At 53.3% G+C, this 18,606-nt stretch overlaps 5 protein-coding genes across 5 annotated transcripts; 4 read left to right on the top strand and 1 right to left on the bottom strand.

Moving 5' to 3' along the window:
• Positions 1 to 466: 466 nt before the first annotated feature.
• On the top strand, positions 467 to 6,185 carry PKS81 (Non-reducing polyketide synthase PKS8-1; the record flags this gene model as incomplete). Its single annotated transcript, XM_023595150.2, has 7 exons — positions 467 to 762; positions 812 to 2,394; positions 2,453 to 2,662; positions 2,718 to 3,973; positions 4,033 to 4,147; positions 4,204 to 4,829; positions 4,890 to 6,185. 7 exons carry the CDS (start codon positions 467 to 469, stop codon positions 6,183 to 6,185), a joined length of 5,382 nt encoding a protein of 1,793 aa, XP_023457613.1.
• A 506-nt stretch (positions 6,186 to 6,691) lies between these two features.
• RHO25_004225 (uncharacterized protein) lies at positions 6,692 to 12,049 on the bottom strand (the record flags this gene model as incomplete). The annotated part of the gene is made up of 1 exon (XM_023595149.2): positions 6,692 to 12,049. One exon carries the CDS (start codon positions 12,047 to 12,049, stop codon positions 6,692 to 6,694), a length of 5,358 nt encoding a protein of 1,785 aa, XP_023457612.2.
• A 1,634-nt stretch (positions 12,050 to 13,683) lies between these two features.
• On the top strand, positions 13,684 to 14,735 carry RHO25_004224 (uncharacterized protein; the record flags this gene model as incomplete). The annotated part of the gene is made up of 3 exons (XM_023595148.2): positions 13,684 to 13,742; positions 14,114 to 14,214; positions 14,263 to 14,735. 3 exons carry the CDS (start codon positions 13,684 to 13,686, stop codon positions 14,733 to 14,735), a joined length of 633 nt encoding a protein of 210 aa, XP_023457615.2.
• A 1,654-nt stretch (positions 14,736 to 16,389) lies between these two features.
• On the top strand, positions 16,390 to 17,108 carry RHO25_004223 (uncharacterized protein; the record flags this gene model as incomplete). Its single annotated transcript, XM_023595146.2, has 2 exons — positions 16,390 to 16,404; positions 16,467 to 17,108. 2 exons carry the CDS (start codon positions 16,390 to 16,392, stop codon positions 17,106 to 17,108), a joined length of 657 nt encoding a protein of 218 aa, XP_023456775.1.
• A 355-nt stretch (positions 17,109 to 17,463) lies between these two features.
• On the top strand, positions 17,464 to 18,285 carry RHO25_004222 (uncharacterized protein; the record flags this gene model as incomplete). Its single annotated transcript, XM_023595145.2, has 2 exons — positions 17,464 to 17,610; positions 17,665 to 18,285. 2 exons carry the CDS (start codon positions 17,464 to 17,466, stop codon positions 18,283 to 18,285), a joined length of 768 nt encoding a protein of 255 aa, XP_023456776.1.
• Between the last annotated feature and the right edge of the window lie 321 nt (positions 18,286 to 18,606).

Here is an 18,606-nt window from a genome sequence, read left to right as displayed (position 1 = left end):
ATATGTTCCGACAGAACAACCAATTCGGACTATGCTGAAAAGATGTGAGATTCCGGGAAGACTTGTCGATAGTGACCAATCACTTCCGTGCATCGGGCTCCTCCACGTGGAATGAGCTCAATCTAGCAGCTGTGGACTGTACTCGGAGCTCCACATACTGTTCTTCGCGACAATCGGAGTTGTCATGGAGCGTGGAACGAAATCCACCGGGGCGACTGTCTATCCGGTTCACTCGCATCTGGCTTGCTGACCGTGTTCAAGCACTAGCAACATCCCTTCGGTCTATTCGTTCCATTGTTAACATCGATCTGAAGCCTCTCATCAATGGTCGGTCTACCCTCGTCAGCTCCTTCTCAACGTGTTACGTGACTGCGTTGCTGAATGTGACATCCTCCATGCGATTCACACTCCGTACCTACACATAACCGCGAACGCCTTAGCTGCGGACGTCATTGCCTTCAACAGCATGAATCTGGTATACTTTAGCAACGAGTATCCCAGGGGAGAACTTCAAGATACGTTCCGTCGATTGCACAACCTCTCCAAGGACCCGGCGCAGATATGCCTGCACCACTTTCTTCGACAGGCGAGCGAAGCCGTGAAAGATGAGATCAAGCGTCTACCTACAGAAGAGAAAGATTGTGTACCTCCATTTGATGACCTCTTGCGATGGGGAGACGAACCGGAGTTCCGAGAAGGACCTCTCTGCGGCGCCATAGAGGGCACTTTGCTTGTTTTTCTGCAAATGGCAACGCTGATTGGGTACGTTGACTCAGATGCAAGTCAAGACTTGAACTAACCCCGAGCACAGATATCTGAGCGCAAATCCTGAGCGACTGAAAGACTTACAGACTGCCGCCCTAACGGCTCTAGGTACAGGCTTGTTGACCGCAGCAGGGTTGGCTACGTCCGCTACACTTGCCGACCTCCCTGGAGCTGGTGCTGATGCTGTCCGTCTCGCATTCCGACTCGGTATTCACGTGAAGCGGGTGTCCAACAATCTAGAATCATATGCTGAGGATCCAGATACATGGGCGTACGTCGTTCATAAAGTCGACCCAACACTGGCACAGGAGACTTTAGACGACTTCAACCACAGAATTCAGGCATCTGTTCCGAACTACCTCTTCCTCAGCGCTTTCTCGCCAACTTCCATCACAGTCAGTGGTCCTCCCGCTCGACTTCGATCTCTCTTCAATCGAAGTGAGCTTTTCCGAACCTCGCAATACATTCCTTTGCCGGTATACGGTGGTCTCTGCCACGCTCCGCACGTCTATGACTTGCGGGATATCGCCAGCGTAGTTCATGGTCCCACTGCATTGAATGTGCCAAGCTCACCAGTGAGCGCCATCTGGTCTCCAAGCACCGGCTCTCCATATGATGTGGCTACTGCGACTGACCTTTGGGAGAATGTCATTTGTGAGCTGCTCACGAAGGCTATCACATTCGATCGTGTGGTCGAGAGTGTCGTGGAAAAGGCGCAAGAAGACTCGCAGCAAGATCTAACAGGAGTGGCGTACTGCTTCGGCAACTCCATACCTCTCAACGACATGATCACAGCTCTGAGTGCCGGGTCCGGATCCAAATTGCCCACAGTAGACCTCATGTCATGGCTTGGCAAAACCAGTGTCACCAGTTCTGCGTCACATTCTCTCGGACCATCACAGTGCAAGCTTGCCATCGTAGGCATGTCCTGCCGTCTTCCTGGTGGAGCCACCGACAATGAAGGCTTCTGGAAGATCTTAGAAGAGGGTCTCGACGTTTCCAGGCGTATACCTGCCGATCGATTTGACATTGACAGCCACCACGACCCCACCGGCAAGCAGCTGAACAAGACCAAGACTGCATATGGCTGTTTTCTTGACGAACCAGGAGCATTTGACGCATCCTTCTTCCAGATGTCTCCTCGCGAAGCTGAGGTTGTGGATCCACAGATGCGTCTAATGCTCGTCACAGCCTACGAAGCTCTAGAAATGTCCGGCTACGCTGGCACTGGTCGGACCCCATCGACTGCTAGCGAACGCATTGGCACTTACTATGGCCAGTCGGCCGATGACTACCGTGAAGTCAATCAAGGCCAGAAGGTTGGTACTTACTACATCCCTGGTGGATGTCGGGCTTTCGGACCTGGCCGTATTAACTACTTTTTCAAATTCGCAGGACCCAGCTACAGCATCGACACAGCCTGCTCGTCTGGGCTCGCAGCAATTGAGGTCGCGTGTAAGGCCATCTGGAATGGCGACGTGGACACAGTACTTACTGGAGGCGTGAATGTTCTCACCAATCCGGACGGCTTTACTGGGCTTTCTCAAGGTCACTTCTTGACCACAGGTCATAATGCCTGCAAGACATGGGATGCTACTGCTGACGGTTACTGTCGTGCAGAAGGCATTGGTACGTCCCGCAGACCTTATGATCGTGCCCCAATATTCCCACGCTGACCTGGCTATAGTCTCACTCGTTATCAAACGCCTGGAAGACGCCGAAGCAGATAATGACAATGTCCTCGGCGTCATCTTGGGAGCAGGCACCAATCATTCCGCAGAGGCTGTGTCAATCACGCACCCTCATGCCGGCCACCAAGAATATCTTGCCCGCCAAGTCCTTCACCAGGCGGGAGTGGATCCTATTGATATCTCCTACGTGGAGCTTCACGGAACCGGTAAGTGCTGTGCTATTCTCCTCTGACTGTCAAGCTGACGCTGCATGTGCTCCAGGAACACAAGCCGGTGACCATGAAGAAGTCCAAGGTATACTGAACGTATATGCGCCCAATATCAAGAAACGTCGCAAGAAGGATCAACCTCTTCACATCGGGGCGGTCAAGTCAAACGTCGGTCATGGAGAGTCGGTGGCTGGTGCAACCGCTCTTGCGAAACTCCTCCTAATGCTCCAGAAGGAGAGCATACCGCGCCATATTGGCATCAAAACCGAAATCAACCCACGTCTGCCGACTGATTTCGATCAGCGCAATGTCCACATACCATTCTCGATGACGCCTTGGCCAAGGGTGGAAGGCAAGAAACGTCTTGCAGCAATTAACAACTTCGGTGCTGCAGGTGGCAACACAACCATGATCCTCGAAGAAGCTCCCTTCCGTAGTGCGACCACAGACCTTGACCCGCGTGGAGCCCACGTAGTGACCGTCTCAGCCAAGAGCAAGACTTCGCTGCGCGGGAATATTGAGCGTCTACTCGCATATATTGACAATCCCTCCAACGCGGAGATGAGACTTGCCGACCTTGCATACACGACAACAGCACGCCGATATCAGCATACCAACAGAGTGGCTGTCACAGGAGCCTCCATTCCCCAGGTTCGGAAGAAACTGGTATCACTGCTGGACGGTGACCACATTGAAAACATCAAGCCTGTCGCCAAACAGCAAAGCCCGTCGATAGTGTTTGCATTCACAGGCCAAGGAGCCTCTCTGAAGTCCTCAAACCTGGAACTTTACCGCGACTCGCAAGTCTTCCGCGATCAAATTGCCCAGCTTGATCGGATCGCTCAAAGTCAAGGATTCGAATCATTCATTCCAGCCATAGACGGCTCACATCCCGCAGACTATACTGGACATTCACCGGTTGTCACTCAACTAGCATTAGTCTGTACGGAGATTGCTCTTGCTCGATACTGGTCATCACTTGGTGTCAATCCCGATGCAGTTATTGGCCACAGTCTCGGCGAATACGCAGCAATGCACATTGGTGGCGTGCTATCAGCCAACGATACTATCTATCTCGTTGGTAAACGGGCACAGCTACTCCAAGAAAAGTGCCAAGTCGGCAGCCATGTTATGATGGCAGTCAGAGCGGATCGAGAACAGATCAAGCAGGCTGCGAATGGAGAGCCATACGAAGTAGCTTGTGTCAATGGTCCCTCCGACACCGTCCTGAGCGGGACACAAAGTGAGATGGACAAGCTTGCTGAAATTCTTGGTGCTGCTGGGTACAGATGCATCAAGCTTGACGTCGTAAGTTGTTCTCACTTCCAGGTCTTGACCCTCTTTTGCTGACTCCTTCTTCCCTACAGGCCTTTGCTTTCCATTCCGCGCAAACAGACCCTATTCTTAATGACTTTGAGGCTCTTGCTAAGTCGAGTGTCATCTTCCGCGAACCAACGATGCCCATCATATCTCCTCTCCTGGGTAAGCACGTTATCGCTCTTGCACTGTTGAGTATCTTGCTGACGGCTTCCTCTCAGGCCGAGTAGTGTTCGATGGCAAGACCCTCAATGCAGAATACCTCCGCCGCTCGACACGCGAGACCGTTGACTTCCTGTCGGCTTTGAGAAATGCCCAATCTATGTCTACAGTCGATGATGAAACAACATGGCTCGAAATTGGTCCCCATCCGGTTTGTGTCGGCTTCATCAAATCTACGTTCGCACCCGAGAAGCCACTTACAATTGCATCGATGCGCCGTGGAGAGGACAACTGGTCGACTGTCAGCGATGGCTTGGCTGCCATGCACCTGGCTGGCGTCACCATAGACTGGAACGAATTCCATCGACCGTTTGAACGTGATGGTCGACTACGCCTCCTCACCCTACCAACATACGCCTGGAATGAGAAGAACTACTGGCTACAATACAACGGAGATTGGTGTCTGACCAAAGGCAACGATTTCTACGCGACGATGAAGCCAGCTGCTTCGACCCAACAGAGCGGAAATGTCAGCTCTTTCCGCACTTCATTGGTACAGAACATCATTGATGAGGAATTCACTGATGTCACTGGATCCGTTGTCATGCGATCTGATCTCATGGAACCCGACTTTCTTGCTGCTGCTCACGGACATCGCATGAACAATTGTGGTGTTGTCACATCTGTAAGTGATCTCTCCTACCGGAAGTGAGCTGTATCATGAGTACTGACCTGCTGGCTCTAGTCAATTCACGCTGATATATCATATACACTCGCTACTTACATTTACAAGAAGCTGCATCCTGGAGCCAAAGATGCTCCATTGATGAACATTACCAACATGGCCGTGACCAAGGGCCTGGTAGCCCGATCGAACACCAGTCTCCCACAACTCATCCAGGTCACTGCTGAGACGCAAGGCGCTTGGCAAAACGGAGTCACGTTGACCTGGCAGAACGTGGAAGAAGACAACAACAACGAAGTTTCTGAGCCATTCGCTACGGCCACCGTGACTTTTGAGGATAACTCAGCCGCACTTCGCTCCTGGTCATCTCTCACACACCTGGTGCTTGACAGAATGGAGACCTTAGACCGTCTGGCCCTCGAAGGTCAAGCGAATCGTCTGTCTCGCAACATGGCCTACAACTTATTCGGTAGCAACCTCGTCAACTACGCCGACAAATACCGAGGAATGCAATCCGTAGTGATCAACGGCCTAGAAGGCTACGCCGACGTCCAACTAACAACACAATCAACAAGCGGAACTTGGACCGTACCACCATACTTCATCGACAGCGTCGCACATCTCGCAGGTTTCATCATGAACTGCTCCGACGCTATGGATACTCAAAAGAACTACTGCGTAACACCAGGCTGGAAATCAATGCGATTCGCCAAGCCCCTCGTCGCTGGAGGCCGCTACAGATCCTACGTCCGAATGATCCAAAGAGAAGGTGGCGGCTATTTCGGCGATGTCTACATTTTCCAAGGAGATGAAATCATGGGCATGGTCGGAGACATTGAATTCCACAGCTATCCTCGTATCCTCCTGGATCGATTCTTCTCTCCACCAGACAAGGCTTCCACGAGCCATAGGGCTCCGACACGAACCGTCATGCCACCAACACCATCCTTAACCAGCTCCTCAAGCTCCGAATCTCTACGCGAGTCACCGACCCCACCATCTACAAAGAGTCATCAAGCTCCTTCGAAACTCCCCACGAACATGCCGAATGCTACACCAGCGCCGCCAAAGCAAAAAGCTCAGCCTGCGGTGGCGGTCGCTGTGGTCGCCCCAGTATCGCAAGGAGGTGGTGTAACAAGCAAAGCAATCCAACTCATCATCGACGAAACGGGCCTCGACTCCACAGCTCTACGCGACGACGTGAGTTTCATGGACGTAGGAATCGATTCTCTAATGTCACTCGTCGTTTCCGAGAAATTAAAATCAGAATTGGATGTCCAGGTGAATGGGAGTTTGTTTTTGGATTATCCAACGATAGGAGATTTGAGGGCGTGGTTGGAGGAGCAGTATGATTGATTGATGTTTGATATTCGATATGGTGTTTGGCAATTTTGATAGTAGCATGTTGTAGATTGTGAATCGCAAGAGGGTCCCTTACTATACATACATCACGTTCTCTCATCGTCCCTTTACAAAGCACAGATATCATTGAGGCGTCACTGCTCATGACCGCAGCACGAGAGTATCAGCGTACTTGTGCAGCATGTTACCACACATTGGGAAGGAGAACAGGTCGATGAAGAAATGTCATTAACGCAACGGGAAATGGGTATATACCTCTTCTCTGCTCTTCTCATTCAGCTCTCCCTTTCGCACGCGATGCAGATAAAATCAAGCATTACCGCTTCTCTCCTTCGCACTCTCCTTCCTTCCTATGCTCTCTCCCTCTATACCGCAATGTTGCGCTCGCTCAAAAAGAAGAATGCTTCAAATGACAAAAACGCCCGCTAAATCGTCGCACAAAACAGAATCATCCCCTCTCTAAATCCCTCTGCTCCCTTCCCCTCATGCAACATCAATCATTAATATCTCAACTTCCCCACCAGCCCGAAAGTATAAGCAGCATCCCTCTCGCTCTTCATCTGAATCATATAGCAAGTCGTGCGGTTTGGCAAAACACCGCCCGAGTGACCCACGTGTTCGCTCACTTCGTAGACACTGACAGCAATGCCAGTTCGGGCGATTCTCTCAAAGGCGCTTTCACCCAAAGTGACATCAAGTAAAACTTCGTTTTGACTCTTACCAGTCACAAGTACCCGTTTCTCCAGACCAGTAGTCCTTGGATTGGCAGGAATACTTGGGTCAGCTCGCGGAGGGACCATGACCGTCAATCTTGCGGAGCCAAGGTCTCTCCACTTCGATGCCGACTCGCGAACATAAAGTCGGACTTTGGTGCCGGTGATGCCAAGTGGTGTTCCCATGGAGGGATCAAAAGCGAGGTCCGGAGTTGCTGCTCCAGAGTTGAGGCTCTCACTGTTTGTGCTCTGTGTTCCCTCTCGACTTGTGATAGTACTCTTGGCCAAGTCGAAGAATTTGTTGCTCCCACTGAAACGACGCAACGCTGAGAACGCGGTGTTCATTGTACCCACAGAGGATTCTGTTGCTGCAGTGGACAGCGGACGGCTGCCGTTCGAGCGATAAGATGTGCTCTTTCGCGAGCCAAGATTCCACCACGAACGACGTTTGTTAAACTGGTCGTCTCGGTTCTGATCCATGATCTCGCCCCAGTTGCTCTCTTTGGTTGGTCCTCGAGCATTTTGCAGAGCAACGTATGTCGGGTTATCGATTCGAGCTCGGTTGAGCAGGGTGTATAGCTTTTCGCATTCTTCGGGACTCCGTGATCGGAACATAATATTAGCTCCAGGTTTGTACAACGAGTTTGCTGACGGTGGCGAGCGGACTGTGATGTCCACGGCAGTACCTCTACGCAAGGGCACAAGTGGGGTGAGCTCCAGCGCGACGAGTGGTTTCACACCCTGGGCAGAGGGTGTGGTGTATTGGCCATTTGTCTGCGGAGATACGGAGTTGGCTTGGGTCAGATCAAAGGCTTCAATCAGGCCAGGCGTTACAAAAATCTGGCACTCTTCCATGTGCAGGCTGTCCCACGTCCCGCGCTCGGACCAGGAGAATATGTTTGCGACTGTCTTCGCCGGCTCAACACCTGTGTCTGGCACAGTGCGATAAGGTGCTTGCGAAGCAGATTCCGATGGCGCAAGACTTGTGGCTGGAAGGCTTGGGCGTGTCTCTGGATCGGTAGCTGGAGACGGTGCTGGCGGGGGCGATCTCGGTGGCGATCGTCTTGGTCCTGACTTTTGATAATCACGGAATCCTCTGAGGTCTCCGACGGTGGAGATGTCTTCATGCAAAGCTTCTTTGCGCTCAGCCTGGTCTTCAATTGTTGATTCAGACGTCACGGAGGCATCATCGTCGTAATCAGTGTAGTCACTATCAGACAATGAATCGGACGATGAAGACGGCGCATATTCGTGCTTCAGAGGCGAGGAAGGCCGACGATTCTTCCTCATAAAGGCTGGCGTGAGAGAGGGAATCTTGTTCGTAAGGCCCAATCCCAGCGACAATGGCCTAGACTTCTCCTTGTGGGCCGGAGGAGGCGGAGGCCTGTCCCGCTCGTCACTCTTCCTCCTTATTGAAAGTCGCTGCTGTAGCTGAGGCGCCTTAGAGGAAGGATCATCGGCCCTGGGCGCCTCGTGCGCTCTCTTCTGTGACGGCAGACCGTCCCGGTCTGATGGAGGACTTTCAGGTCGACCTGGCTTTCGGACCTTCTGAATCGATGGCAAATCCATAGTCGGAACCGAAGAGGTACGTCGGTGCAGTCTCGGACGTAATGCTTGATGCTCTCGCCGTCCGATTGGGTCTTCACCATCGCTCGAATCATCTGAGTAGCGTGTAGACGCGTCCTCAGATGGCATCCAGACGGTATAGTCAGTGGTGCGATCAGAGGATACTGTTGAACCAGTCCACTCCGACTGTGAGCGTGTGTGGAGGGAGTAAGGTCGACGCTGCCCAGGTGCAGAAGAGATGTTGTGCGGTCTGTCGTAATGAGGCTCTGCAGCATCATCCCGGGACCTGTGATGAAGTTCGTCTCGCCTATCTTGAGATGAGAGGGTATGACCACGGTACCGCGCTGGCTGTGTTCGTTGCCGTGGTCGCGTGGAAGGTAGGGATTGTTCATCGTCCAGAACACTATTGACCTCACTGCCGTCCCAAATCCGACTGCCATTGGTGACTCGTTCCCCAATCGGTACTTCGATCTCTCGCGGCGAAGGATCCCTGCTCTTGTTCGCTGTTTCAGCAGTCTCAGCTATGGTCTTTAGCTTTGGTTCCTCCGAGTCTGCAGCAGGCAGACTTTTCTGCTTGTACATATTGAAACTCGACTTGCGGGACAATTTAGGCGGCATCGGAGATGATCCGAGCATCTGCAGCCACTCGGTCGCGGTCATGTCATCCTCAGATCGGAGCGAAAGGACCTCACGCCACTGTCTCGCGTTGGACATGAAGCCGCGGATCATTACGACAAGCTCACCGGGCTTGTCGCCTTTTCTTGCTGACACCAAGGCATGCGGAAGAGGCGGAAATAATAGCCAGCGTCCAAACGACGAAACTTCGCAGAACAGGACATCGCCTGCTTTCCCTCGATTGGGTGCATCGTCTCTGTAGATCACTTCGATCTTGCAACCTAGTTGTTGACCACTGGAATGAACCAAGTCCATATCGAAGTAGTCTCTTGCACGCACAGACCTGGTGTGATCTATGCTCACTCCGGTAATTGGGGCCAGACTTCGTGGATCTCGTGCCCTGGTGGCATAAATGGCTGCAGCTGCTTCATCTTCCAATCGAGCTTGCTCATCACTGACACGCTTCTTCGCGGCAGCGATCAAATCCTGATATGTTTTGGCCATGTCCTCTGCATTTGCTGAAGGTTGGAGCTGGTTGATGTCTTTCAGAGTCTTGGCAAGGTATTTGATCCGGATCAGAGGTCTCTTGAGGAGGTACGCGACATCCACACGTTCACCTGAGCTATCCACGAGGTCACCATCTTTATTCCGAGGCAGGTCGTGGTCCCAAGAGGATGAGCCGTTGCGCTGCGGAGTGCGCTCCGCGCGTGCCAAATTGACGACAATGTCTTTGAAACCCAAGCGCCAAGCTTGCAAGTAGGTGTTGTAGTCCTTAGACGCGGATTGTGCCCATACAAGCAGCTCACTCGGTTCGTGCAAAGGAATGTGCTTATGCGTTGTTTTCAGCCTTTCCAAGGCCACACCCATGTCCACGATCGGCCGCGTCACGGATGGGTCAGATGTGGAGCGGCTAAACACCCGGGAGCCAGGTGACGAGCTGGATGTCTCGGAAACAGCATGCTTGAGCAGCACTGGGATGACTCCCTCGACCAACGTCCTGAGCTCACGTTGGTATTTCAGCTCGTCCGTAGAAAGCTCGTTCATGATCTCGGCAACGGTACAAAATCCAGGTTTCCGCCTGCTTCGCCGTATGCTCTTCGCAGGAACGACGCGCCGTTCGTCGTCTTGAGGCATAGAAAGAACGGATATCAGATCATCGTGCTTCGCCATCCTACGCCGAGTCGACCGTCTTCTTGGCACATCGCCGTCACTGGTCCTAGTAATTGTGGTCGCATCGTCCGAGTACGCGCGGCCATGACCGCGATCACGAGTGCTGAGCGTTTCGTCAGATGCAATGGTGGTCAGTTGTCTGAAGCGATCATCTTTCCGCTTCGATGGAACGCGGCGGCCGGGTCGCATGGCGTCCGGGTTACCACCGCTCATCAACGCCTCATCCCCACGAGACGAGTCATCCAGAGTATCTTGCGACATGCGATTTTTCAGAGGGGACTCAGCGCGGTGCTTGGCTCCTCGCCGTCTAAGCGTTGGTGTCGTTGGGCTTATTGGCGACATCGCCGGTATGTCTTGCTTTGAGTCGCGCTTCCCACTTACTTCTCGCCGATGCTCTTCTGGAGCACTTCGCTGTTTCGCGCTGCTCTTGCGGCTCTCGGTGTTCTTCTCAATATCAGTATCGAGGTGAAGCTGCTTAGACGACTTCTTTTTGGGAATCTTCAGGGGTTCGGGCGTGTCGGATGACCTGGTCTCGTTGAAAGGATCTGACATGCCATCGAGCCATCCTTCAATGCGGTTGCCAAACACTTTGGGCAGGGGTGTCGGTGGCTTGTCTGGATTATGCATGCGCTGAGTGATACGTTTCGCAAAAGCTTCCGCAGTCGTTGAAGGATGCCTTTTGGGGGCATTCTCTTCCACCGGAGTCTTGCTCCTTCTCGCAGTACTTGGCCGTGGTGGTAATTCATCACCACTTCGCTCTTTACGCGAACGTTCCCGTGGCGCTGATTTCGGTCGCGGTGGGGAAATGCTTGGGCTCGTGATATCTGTGGTCGCTGTGCTGGGCTTGTCTGTCGAGGAAGGTGCTGTAAAACTGCTCTCTGACTCGTTCTGTTTTGACCGCTTTCGTCGTTGCACGTAGACCTTGGTGCCTTTGCTCTCGTAGTCTGGCGTGCGTTCTCGTCCATTTGGGGACCTCGATCGCAGAGGTCGCACTCGTACTGGTTCGGGTTCTGGCTCGGATTCTGTGAAATCTTGGTGCGATACTGGCACCTTCAAGCCCACGTTTACCACGCTCTTCCGGATGTACACGGGTTTTGGTGTCTTCGCCTTGTCGTCTTCTTTCTCGGGACTCGCCTGTGGCTGTGGTTGAAGCTGCCTGTCGCGTCTCCAGTGGCCATCACTTACTACACGCTTCTTAGGCGCGCTGGCTTCCTTGACATCTGGCGGCACTTCAACCTGCGGCTTGCTTTTGCGTCTGACCCATGCTTTTCGTTCGAAGTCAATCTCTTTTCCCGTCTTTTTCTCTCCTGTGAGAACTGCAGCCAGTGGCTTTGAGACGGCCCTCCCGGGAGATCGTGAGTTTTTAGGAGTTTCTGGTTGCGACGTAGGTGTCACTTCGATGATGTCTGCCGGGATCGTAGATTCGGTCTCCACCACAATCATGTCGTCTTGTTGGGCCTCGGACGCGGCATCGAGAACCACCACCACTTCATCCTGTGACTGCTCTGGCTTGGGCTTTGGCTTGGCCTTCGGCTTCTCGATCTCGGGCGTGACAATGCCTCCACCTAGTTGGTTCCATCCCGCGATCTTTGCAGCGAAGTCCTGCGACTTTCGCTTCGCCAGTCGCTGTGTCGTCAACTCGGCCACTTTTGTCTTTTCCGGCGTCTTCTTCGTGGGGCTTTTGCGGGTGCCATCGTTCGCATCGGGCATTGGGCCTGGGACCTGCACATTGGACAGCAAGTCAGAGACGGTCTCGATAATGTACTGGGATCCCACCGACGTCACATCGAACATTGCACCGGCGGCGTGGGAGGAGGGAGAGGGAGCATTGTTGACATGCTGACGGGACCCGCAGCGTTCACGGTTCACCACTCTCCGGGTGGAGAGAGCGAATCCTGGTTCTGGGACGATAAGATAGCTCATACGCACCTGCTATGACCCGCACGTTCAGCTGCACCGGTTCTTGTCGTCGTCGTCGTGACCATTCGCAATCTGCCGTCTCATGCGACTCTGCATTGCAGTCGGGGTCGGGCGCGGCAGCGTGGGCTGAGGATGCGATGCGGTGGCAGACTCGAGGCGTGGTTGCTAGGTAAACGGTCTCGTCTCGGCTGGCTCAAACAGCGTCGGATGGGCCAGGCAGCTCCGCGATGTCTCTGCGGCGTGTGCAGATCGATGGTGCGAGGGTACAAATAGAGAAGGATTGCGGTAATGCTGCAGCAGATGACCTGCTCGTCGTTGTTACACGCGCGGCACGAGGAGGAAGAGGTGGCAGCATGCAGTGCCAAGGTATAAACACAAACAAAGGTTGGGCACAAGCAGCGGTGATGCTTGATGATCCCGGACTGGCGCCGACGGCTCCGTCACACTTCTTGCAGATTCAAGGCACGATCTTTCTTGCTGCGACACCCATCTCGCGGACGCGCAACTTTCGTTATTATCTACGCACAGTACGCGTCCAAAAGCGAGTGGCTCGCAGCGGCGGGTTCAATGCTCTCATAGCTGCATGCTGTACCATCGGCTGCGCCCGCTGGCCGTGGATGTCTTGCATGCACGCGCAACCACCTGCAGGACCGGAGCAAGCACCATTCGCTGCGGGAACGGCATCCAATGCGACCTCAGTCTCCATCACTTGGAGCTCACATGCCATCGCCGAGACTTGGATACAGCATCGTGCCTGGAAGCACTGCTCACTCTCACCACATGGCTGAAAAGGTCCAGACGGATGGTTGTACAACCAGCCACGAGCACGAATTGTCCCAGGTTTCACCGCCACGCTTTCTAGAACACGGCTGCGGCACTCCAGCGTTGTCTCGGATGGACTGCTACCCGACCCAAAATACCACCGGTTGTTCTGCCATCCCGAACTCAGCTGCGACTACACGTGTGTATCCTTTGACTTTGCTTCGTGCTTGCCCTGCTATACCAAGATATACAGGCGAGCGCGTTGCAGTGACCATCGCAAGGAGTCTGCTACCCGACATTTCTAGATCTGAAATGCGATTTGCGAGCTTCGGTAAACACCGTTGCGACTATCACGTTGACTGCCTCCCGTTCAACCCTGGAGCAAGGACTACGCCGTTGACTGTCGCAGCCCCTGGACAGTGACAAATATCCATCGACGCTCTAACACTTTCGACGACCACGAATGCTTGGCCGCCGGGCGTTGCTCAGCTCGCAGCTCGTGTTAAAGCTAACGCAAGGTGATGATGAGACTCTCATAAGATGGATTTCCACAGACGCAGCAACAAGCAGTGAGCTTCGGTCCCGCTACAACTGAAAGACTGACATACGCAGAAAATTGCTATATACAACCTGCGAAAGCTCGTTCTCAAGATCTGCCAGTGCATCAGGCCCGATCAAGACTCTTGTCTTGCGAGAGTAATGTCTAGACATCACCAATCAGACAAGCAATATCGAATCTTCCAAGCATGGTACATCCTCTGGAAGACTGGGTACCTTTAGTTGCGCTGCACATTCCCATGCCCAGGTAAACTGATCTTTTGTTCTCGCCGTGTTTCTTACACTTACTATAAAGCCAAATCGTCTCGGGTTCGCAGTCAATCGAGCGATACGAGTGGCCGCCTGGCCACCTCAAACTGCCTGGGGGCATAGAATGTGCAGCCAAGTGCCGACACAGTCCCGGTGAAGTTTCGAGCAGACGGGGCTATCAGACCGCAGCCGACTCAACTATCACCCTCGCCAGTGCAATCGAGACGAAGGAGGCTCGCAATCGGAGGCGAGCGGACACCAGCATCGTTGAGAGTGGTTTCTGCAATCTACCTGCAGACGCGGACTCACCGCGCCTGCACTTCCTCGAACGTTGCCAAGCGTCAGTCGCTTTATCAAAACATCGAACAGCAACTTCTCGCAGCTTCACCTCCACTTGAGCTCCAACGCACACAATATTTCGAGTCCTTCGTCCCGCATCAATGCAATGACGAACAAAGGCAGCGGAAATGGTGAGTAGGTCTACGAACCCCGTACGATGCACGCTGACAATTTCGCAGCAGCGACAGGAGCATCATCAGCTCAAGATGCGCTGAGCCTGCACGACCTTGACCAGCAAAAGCCGCCCCTACTGCGCTTACCACGCGAGCTTCGCGACCAGATCCTCGGATACCTCTTCGCCCACTCGCCACCAAGACCTATCCTCGGCTGCAGGCTACCCGTCACGATGCATACGTGCCAGCAATTGCGCGAGGAAACAGCACAGCTCTACTACCCCAAAAAGACGTGGATCTGCTTGTCACACGACCTGGATCGTCTCGCTACTGCGTTCGACCCTCAGCACAAGCAGTATCTTTACGCTGTCAGCTACGCTTTCTACATGTTCAAAGTCGCCACGCCGCAGGACGCAATACTGCAAGCCGATCACCTGGACAAGCGACATGGACTGGAAAAGGGTACCATTTGGGTCCGTTGCTTGAAGCAGAATGGGGGCATGCGCTCATACAACGCGCTTGGAACTGCAGTCGACTAGGACATACCACGACTGCGGGGTGGAAAAGTAGCAGACGGAGCCTGCGACACACGTCCTTGCCGCGTGTGCAATGCCGCCTGAACACTGAATCGGGCTCCTTCTTATCGATTGTCGAGGGACCGCCACCTCGAGCAACCAAATCTCACAAAGTAACGAATATGCAAACCTGGTCAGGGTTCCAAGAGCTAGTTGAAGCGAACGTCGCGCAGTTTGGCGATCCAAGATATTGCAGGCGCAGGTGGCAAGCCCCGATGAAGAAGGTCCCTTGCAAGCGGACCGCTTGAACTTCCTTTACTGGCACAAACAGATTCTCACGTCTGCGACTCCAGTATCTTCACTACGTTTCACTTATATCACGCGCTTGCACATGAAATGTACATCTCGCTGATCATCGGCAGCCCCACATCGCTTGCTGGTCTCCCCATGGTACGACTGGAGGGGTACCGCGGCATACCTATTTCCGATGCCGTGTAGCATCGCGTGCACGCGCGAACAGCTTAAGATGTTGTGCTTCCCAGATGGCCGATGCCGCGTAGTTCTCCTCTTCTTCTCGCACACTGATTCACTATATTTGTACAGACGGACCTTCAGCATTCGAAGAAATATTCAAGTCTCCAGCTGATCTCACAATGTTCGCCACTACCGCTGTAAGTATCAATACTCCAGCATCACCGAAGCTCACAGCTATGCATATGAGTACTCATGAATACAACAGATGCTAGCAACACCGTCTCAAAATCACGACACAACTCTCACGAACGCATCACAAGACCTCCGGTCCAAAGGATCCAGATCACTCACCACAATCTCACCCGGACCCACCACGATCTCCACCTCTCCGGACCCATCCGCCGCGAACACGAACCTCGACACGAAGCACAACTCCACAATCGACTCCATTCGCCTCCGAAACCTCGCCCACTCCCCTCTCCTCCGCCTCCCCCGCGAGCTCCGCGACATAATAACATCCTACACCCTCACTACCTCTCCACCACCCCACCACTCCTCCCTCAGCATTACCTCCGCCCCCACAAAACCAACTCTTCCACCTCTTTTACAAACCTGCTCCCTCCTCCGTCCCGAATGCGCAGAAATCTACTATTCCACGAAACTTCTCCTCGCAGGTGGAGCGCCGAGTCCGAAGTATGAATTGGGATTTTTTGAGGGGTTTGATGAGGGGCATAAGAAGTTTTTGAGGAGGTGTCATTGGTTGTGGGATGCGTATGGGACGAGGGAGCAGGCTATGAGGAGGGCGGGGGAGTTGGATCGTTTGACGGGGACAAGGGCGGGGGTGTGGACGGTGGGGTTTATTGATGTTTTTGATTTTGAGGGACGGGATGTGGGGAGGTTGGGGAGGAGGAGGGGGAGGGCGGTTTATGTTAATTGTCTGGGGGAGGTGAGGGAGCCGGGGAGGGTTTGAGAAGTGAGGCGGAGAAGAGGAAGACATTTTGTGTATTTGATGTGTAAGAAATGATTGGAAGTGCTGTGAATTTGGAAGTGAGTGCGTTCTTATTCTTTCCTTCACTGCGCGTGTCGCTAAACGCGGCCGGAGCATTGCCGCGAAGCTTCATTCCTTCTTGGTCTTGACCCTGGACAACGTTCTTGCTTTCTTCAGACAAGCCACAACACGACACGCCCGTCAAAATTTGTCAACATGGCGAGTCCCGATGTACGTCTGCGAGATGGCTTCTGCCACAGCTTCTTACTTCGTGCTGACTCAAGCATATCCAGGCCTTGAGCGACCTGAAATCGCGGAACCTTGCTGCCGCCCTTGCAGCGCTCACCGGCGACGAGCTCACAGAGCTTCGAGTGAAGCTGCTGCCCGACCGCCTTCGTGCCGTCAACACAGAAACCTCAAAGCTGCTGCAGATGCCACAAGAAATTCGAGATGCCATCTTCGACGAGATACTCGGGTTCGAGAAGAAAGCCGGAGTGTGGATCACGAAGAAGCCGACTGTCTCCATAGTCCCAAAGATCTCTCTGCCCTCGCTGTTCCGAGTATGCCACCAGCTACGAGAAGAGTTCGCTATGAAGTTCTGGAAGGTCATCTCTATCTGCCAAATGAAGGGCGAGGAGAACATCGAACGTCGTGTGACTAATATCGACCCGAAACACAAGAAGTTCCTCACGAGGGTCGAGTACGACGCAGGTCCGAGACCCCATTTCTTTGATCGAGTTGTGGAAATCGAAATCAAAAACAAGGAATGCGCTATACTGGCTGCGAAGCGCCTCGAAGATCGGCTGGATCTCAAGCCAGGTATCGTACGGGTCGCATTTCCGAATCGATTCGATAAGGAGATGGCTTGCTGGTTCAACCATGCGATGGTGAACTCGCTCGGAGAGGTTGAGGAGAGAGATTTCGCGTGGGAGTGATGTGGAGAAAGTCAGTGGTCGAACGTGCTTGATAAGGAGGGAGGCGAGGAGAGATTGAGCAGCGAGCTACAGGGCGGAAGTTATGGTGAACGGCGGGGACTGGAGAGCTTTTGAGGTTCTACTGTCTCCTTCTAGCCGCTTCTCGGGTGATTAGAACTTCGGAAGGAACAATGTAGTGGGTGCAGCGATGGAAGGTGGTAGGCGCGACGTTCCGCGGAGTAGTCCACATTGTTCCTTCGGTCGACAAATTGCCGGATTTGGGGAGGTGCAGTCTGACATGGAGGCAGAGGTTCTCAAATATCCACCGCGCGGTGATCTGGCTTGTTGGAACACGTGAAATAATACGCGAGCGGCGATGCCGTGCCGTTCACCTTTCATGTGCCAGGACTTTCCCACGCCGCCTTCCCTTCATTTACAAATTCGGTCGACTGTTCTTGACCTTTCTCGAACAGGTCACAACACAGTCAACTTGCCGACTACCGCCACTATGGCGACTCTGGATGTACGTCCCCGCCTTGCCTCTGCTACCTGTTTCCATTTGCTGATCGTCGAGCAGGACGATGCCGCGACCGATGCCGAACTCGAAAAGATCGCCGCCGCACTATCATCGCTCAGCGTTACTCAACGCAAGAAGATTCAAGGTGTATTGCTGCCTGAATGCCTCCGCGTCGCCAACTTGAATGACTCGATGCTCCTCCAGTTGCCACAAGAGCTTCGAGACACGATCTACGAACTGGTTCTTGAAGACAGACGGTACACTCAACCCGGTCTCACCCTTTATCGCGCCTTCTACCCCGCCCCACCCGTGCTCTTTCGAGTCTGTCATCAGATCAGAGAGGAATTCGCTCCGAAGTTCTGGGAGAACATCTTCTTTGCGGGGTCGATGGATGAGTCTATGATCAGAAACCGCATGTCCTCAGTCGAGCCACTGCACATCAAAGCCATTCGGAGAATTCATCACAACTACTACGCGGACCGGCGCGGAAGCGAGAGCAAGAGACATGCTGTGGAAGTCGCGGAGGAGTTTGAACTTGCTTTCGGGCTCCAGAAGGGGGTCGTATGGGTGACTTGTACCATTTATTCTGAAGACGGGAGTGATCGCTTCTTATACAATGGGATGGCGAACTCTCTCGGAGAAGTTGAGAAGAAAGCGTACACGGAAGTGCGAGTGCTCTAATGTGGTCAATATGCTGGTAATGAGCTCTCGGCAAAGAGAACCGCGCGCAAAAACTTGAGTCACAAGTAGGCCTCGCTGCTTGAGCTTAGGTTTCTCCGACGCTGCAGAGGCTCATCGATCCTGCACTGTACCAAAATTGATGCTTGCATGACTTACTGCTACCTCTGAATCTCGGATATCACCTTTGTCCCTGTTGAAGAGGCACAAGTAGGATGGAGGGTGTAGGCTTGAGACATACAGGTTTATTCAGAGCAATTGAATGCATGCTTTACACATTATAGTAGCTCGATTTGCTAAGATGTGCTTCGTGAGTGAACGCAG

Source organism: Cercospora beticola, chromosome 3 (genome assembly GCF_033473495.1).
Source record: "Cercospora beticola chromosome 3, complete sequence".
Lineage (NCBI taxonomy): Eukaryota > Fungi > Ascomycota > Dothideomycetes > Mycosphaerellales > Mycosphaerellaceae > Cercospora > Cercospora beticola.
The sequence above is the reverse complement of the archived record's forward strand: the minus strand, read 5'-3'. Positions and strand labels throughout refer to the sequence as shown.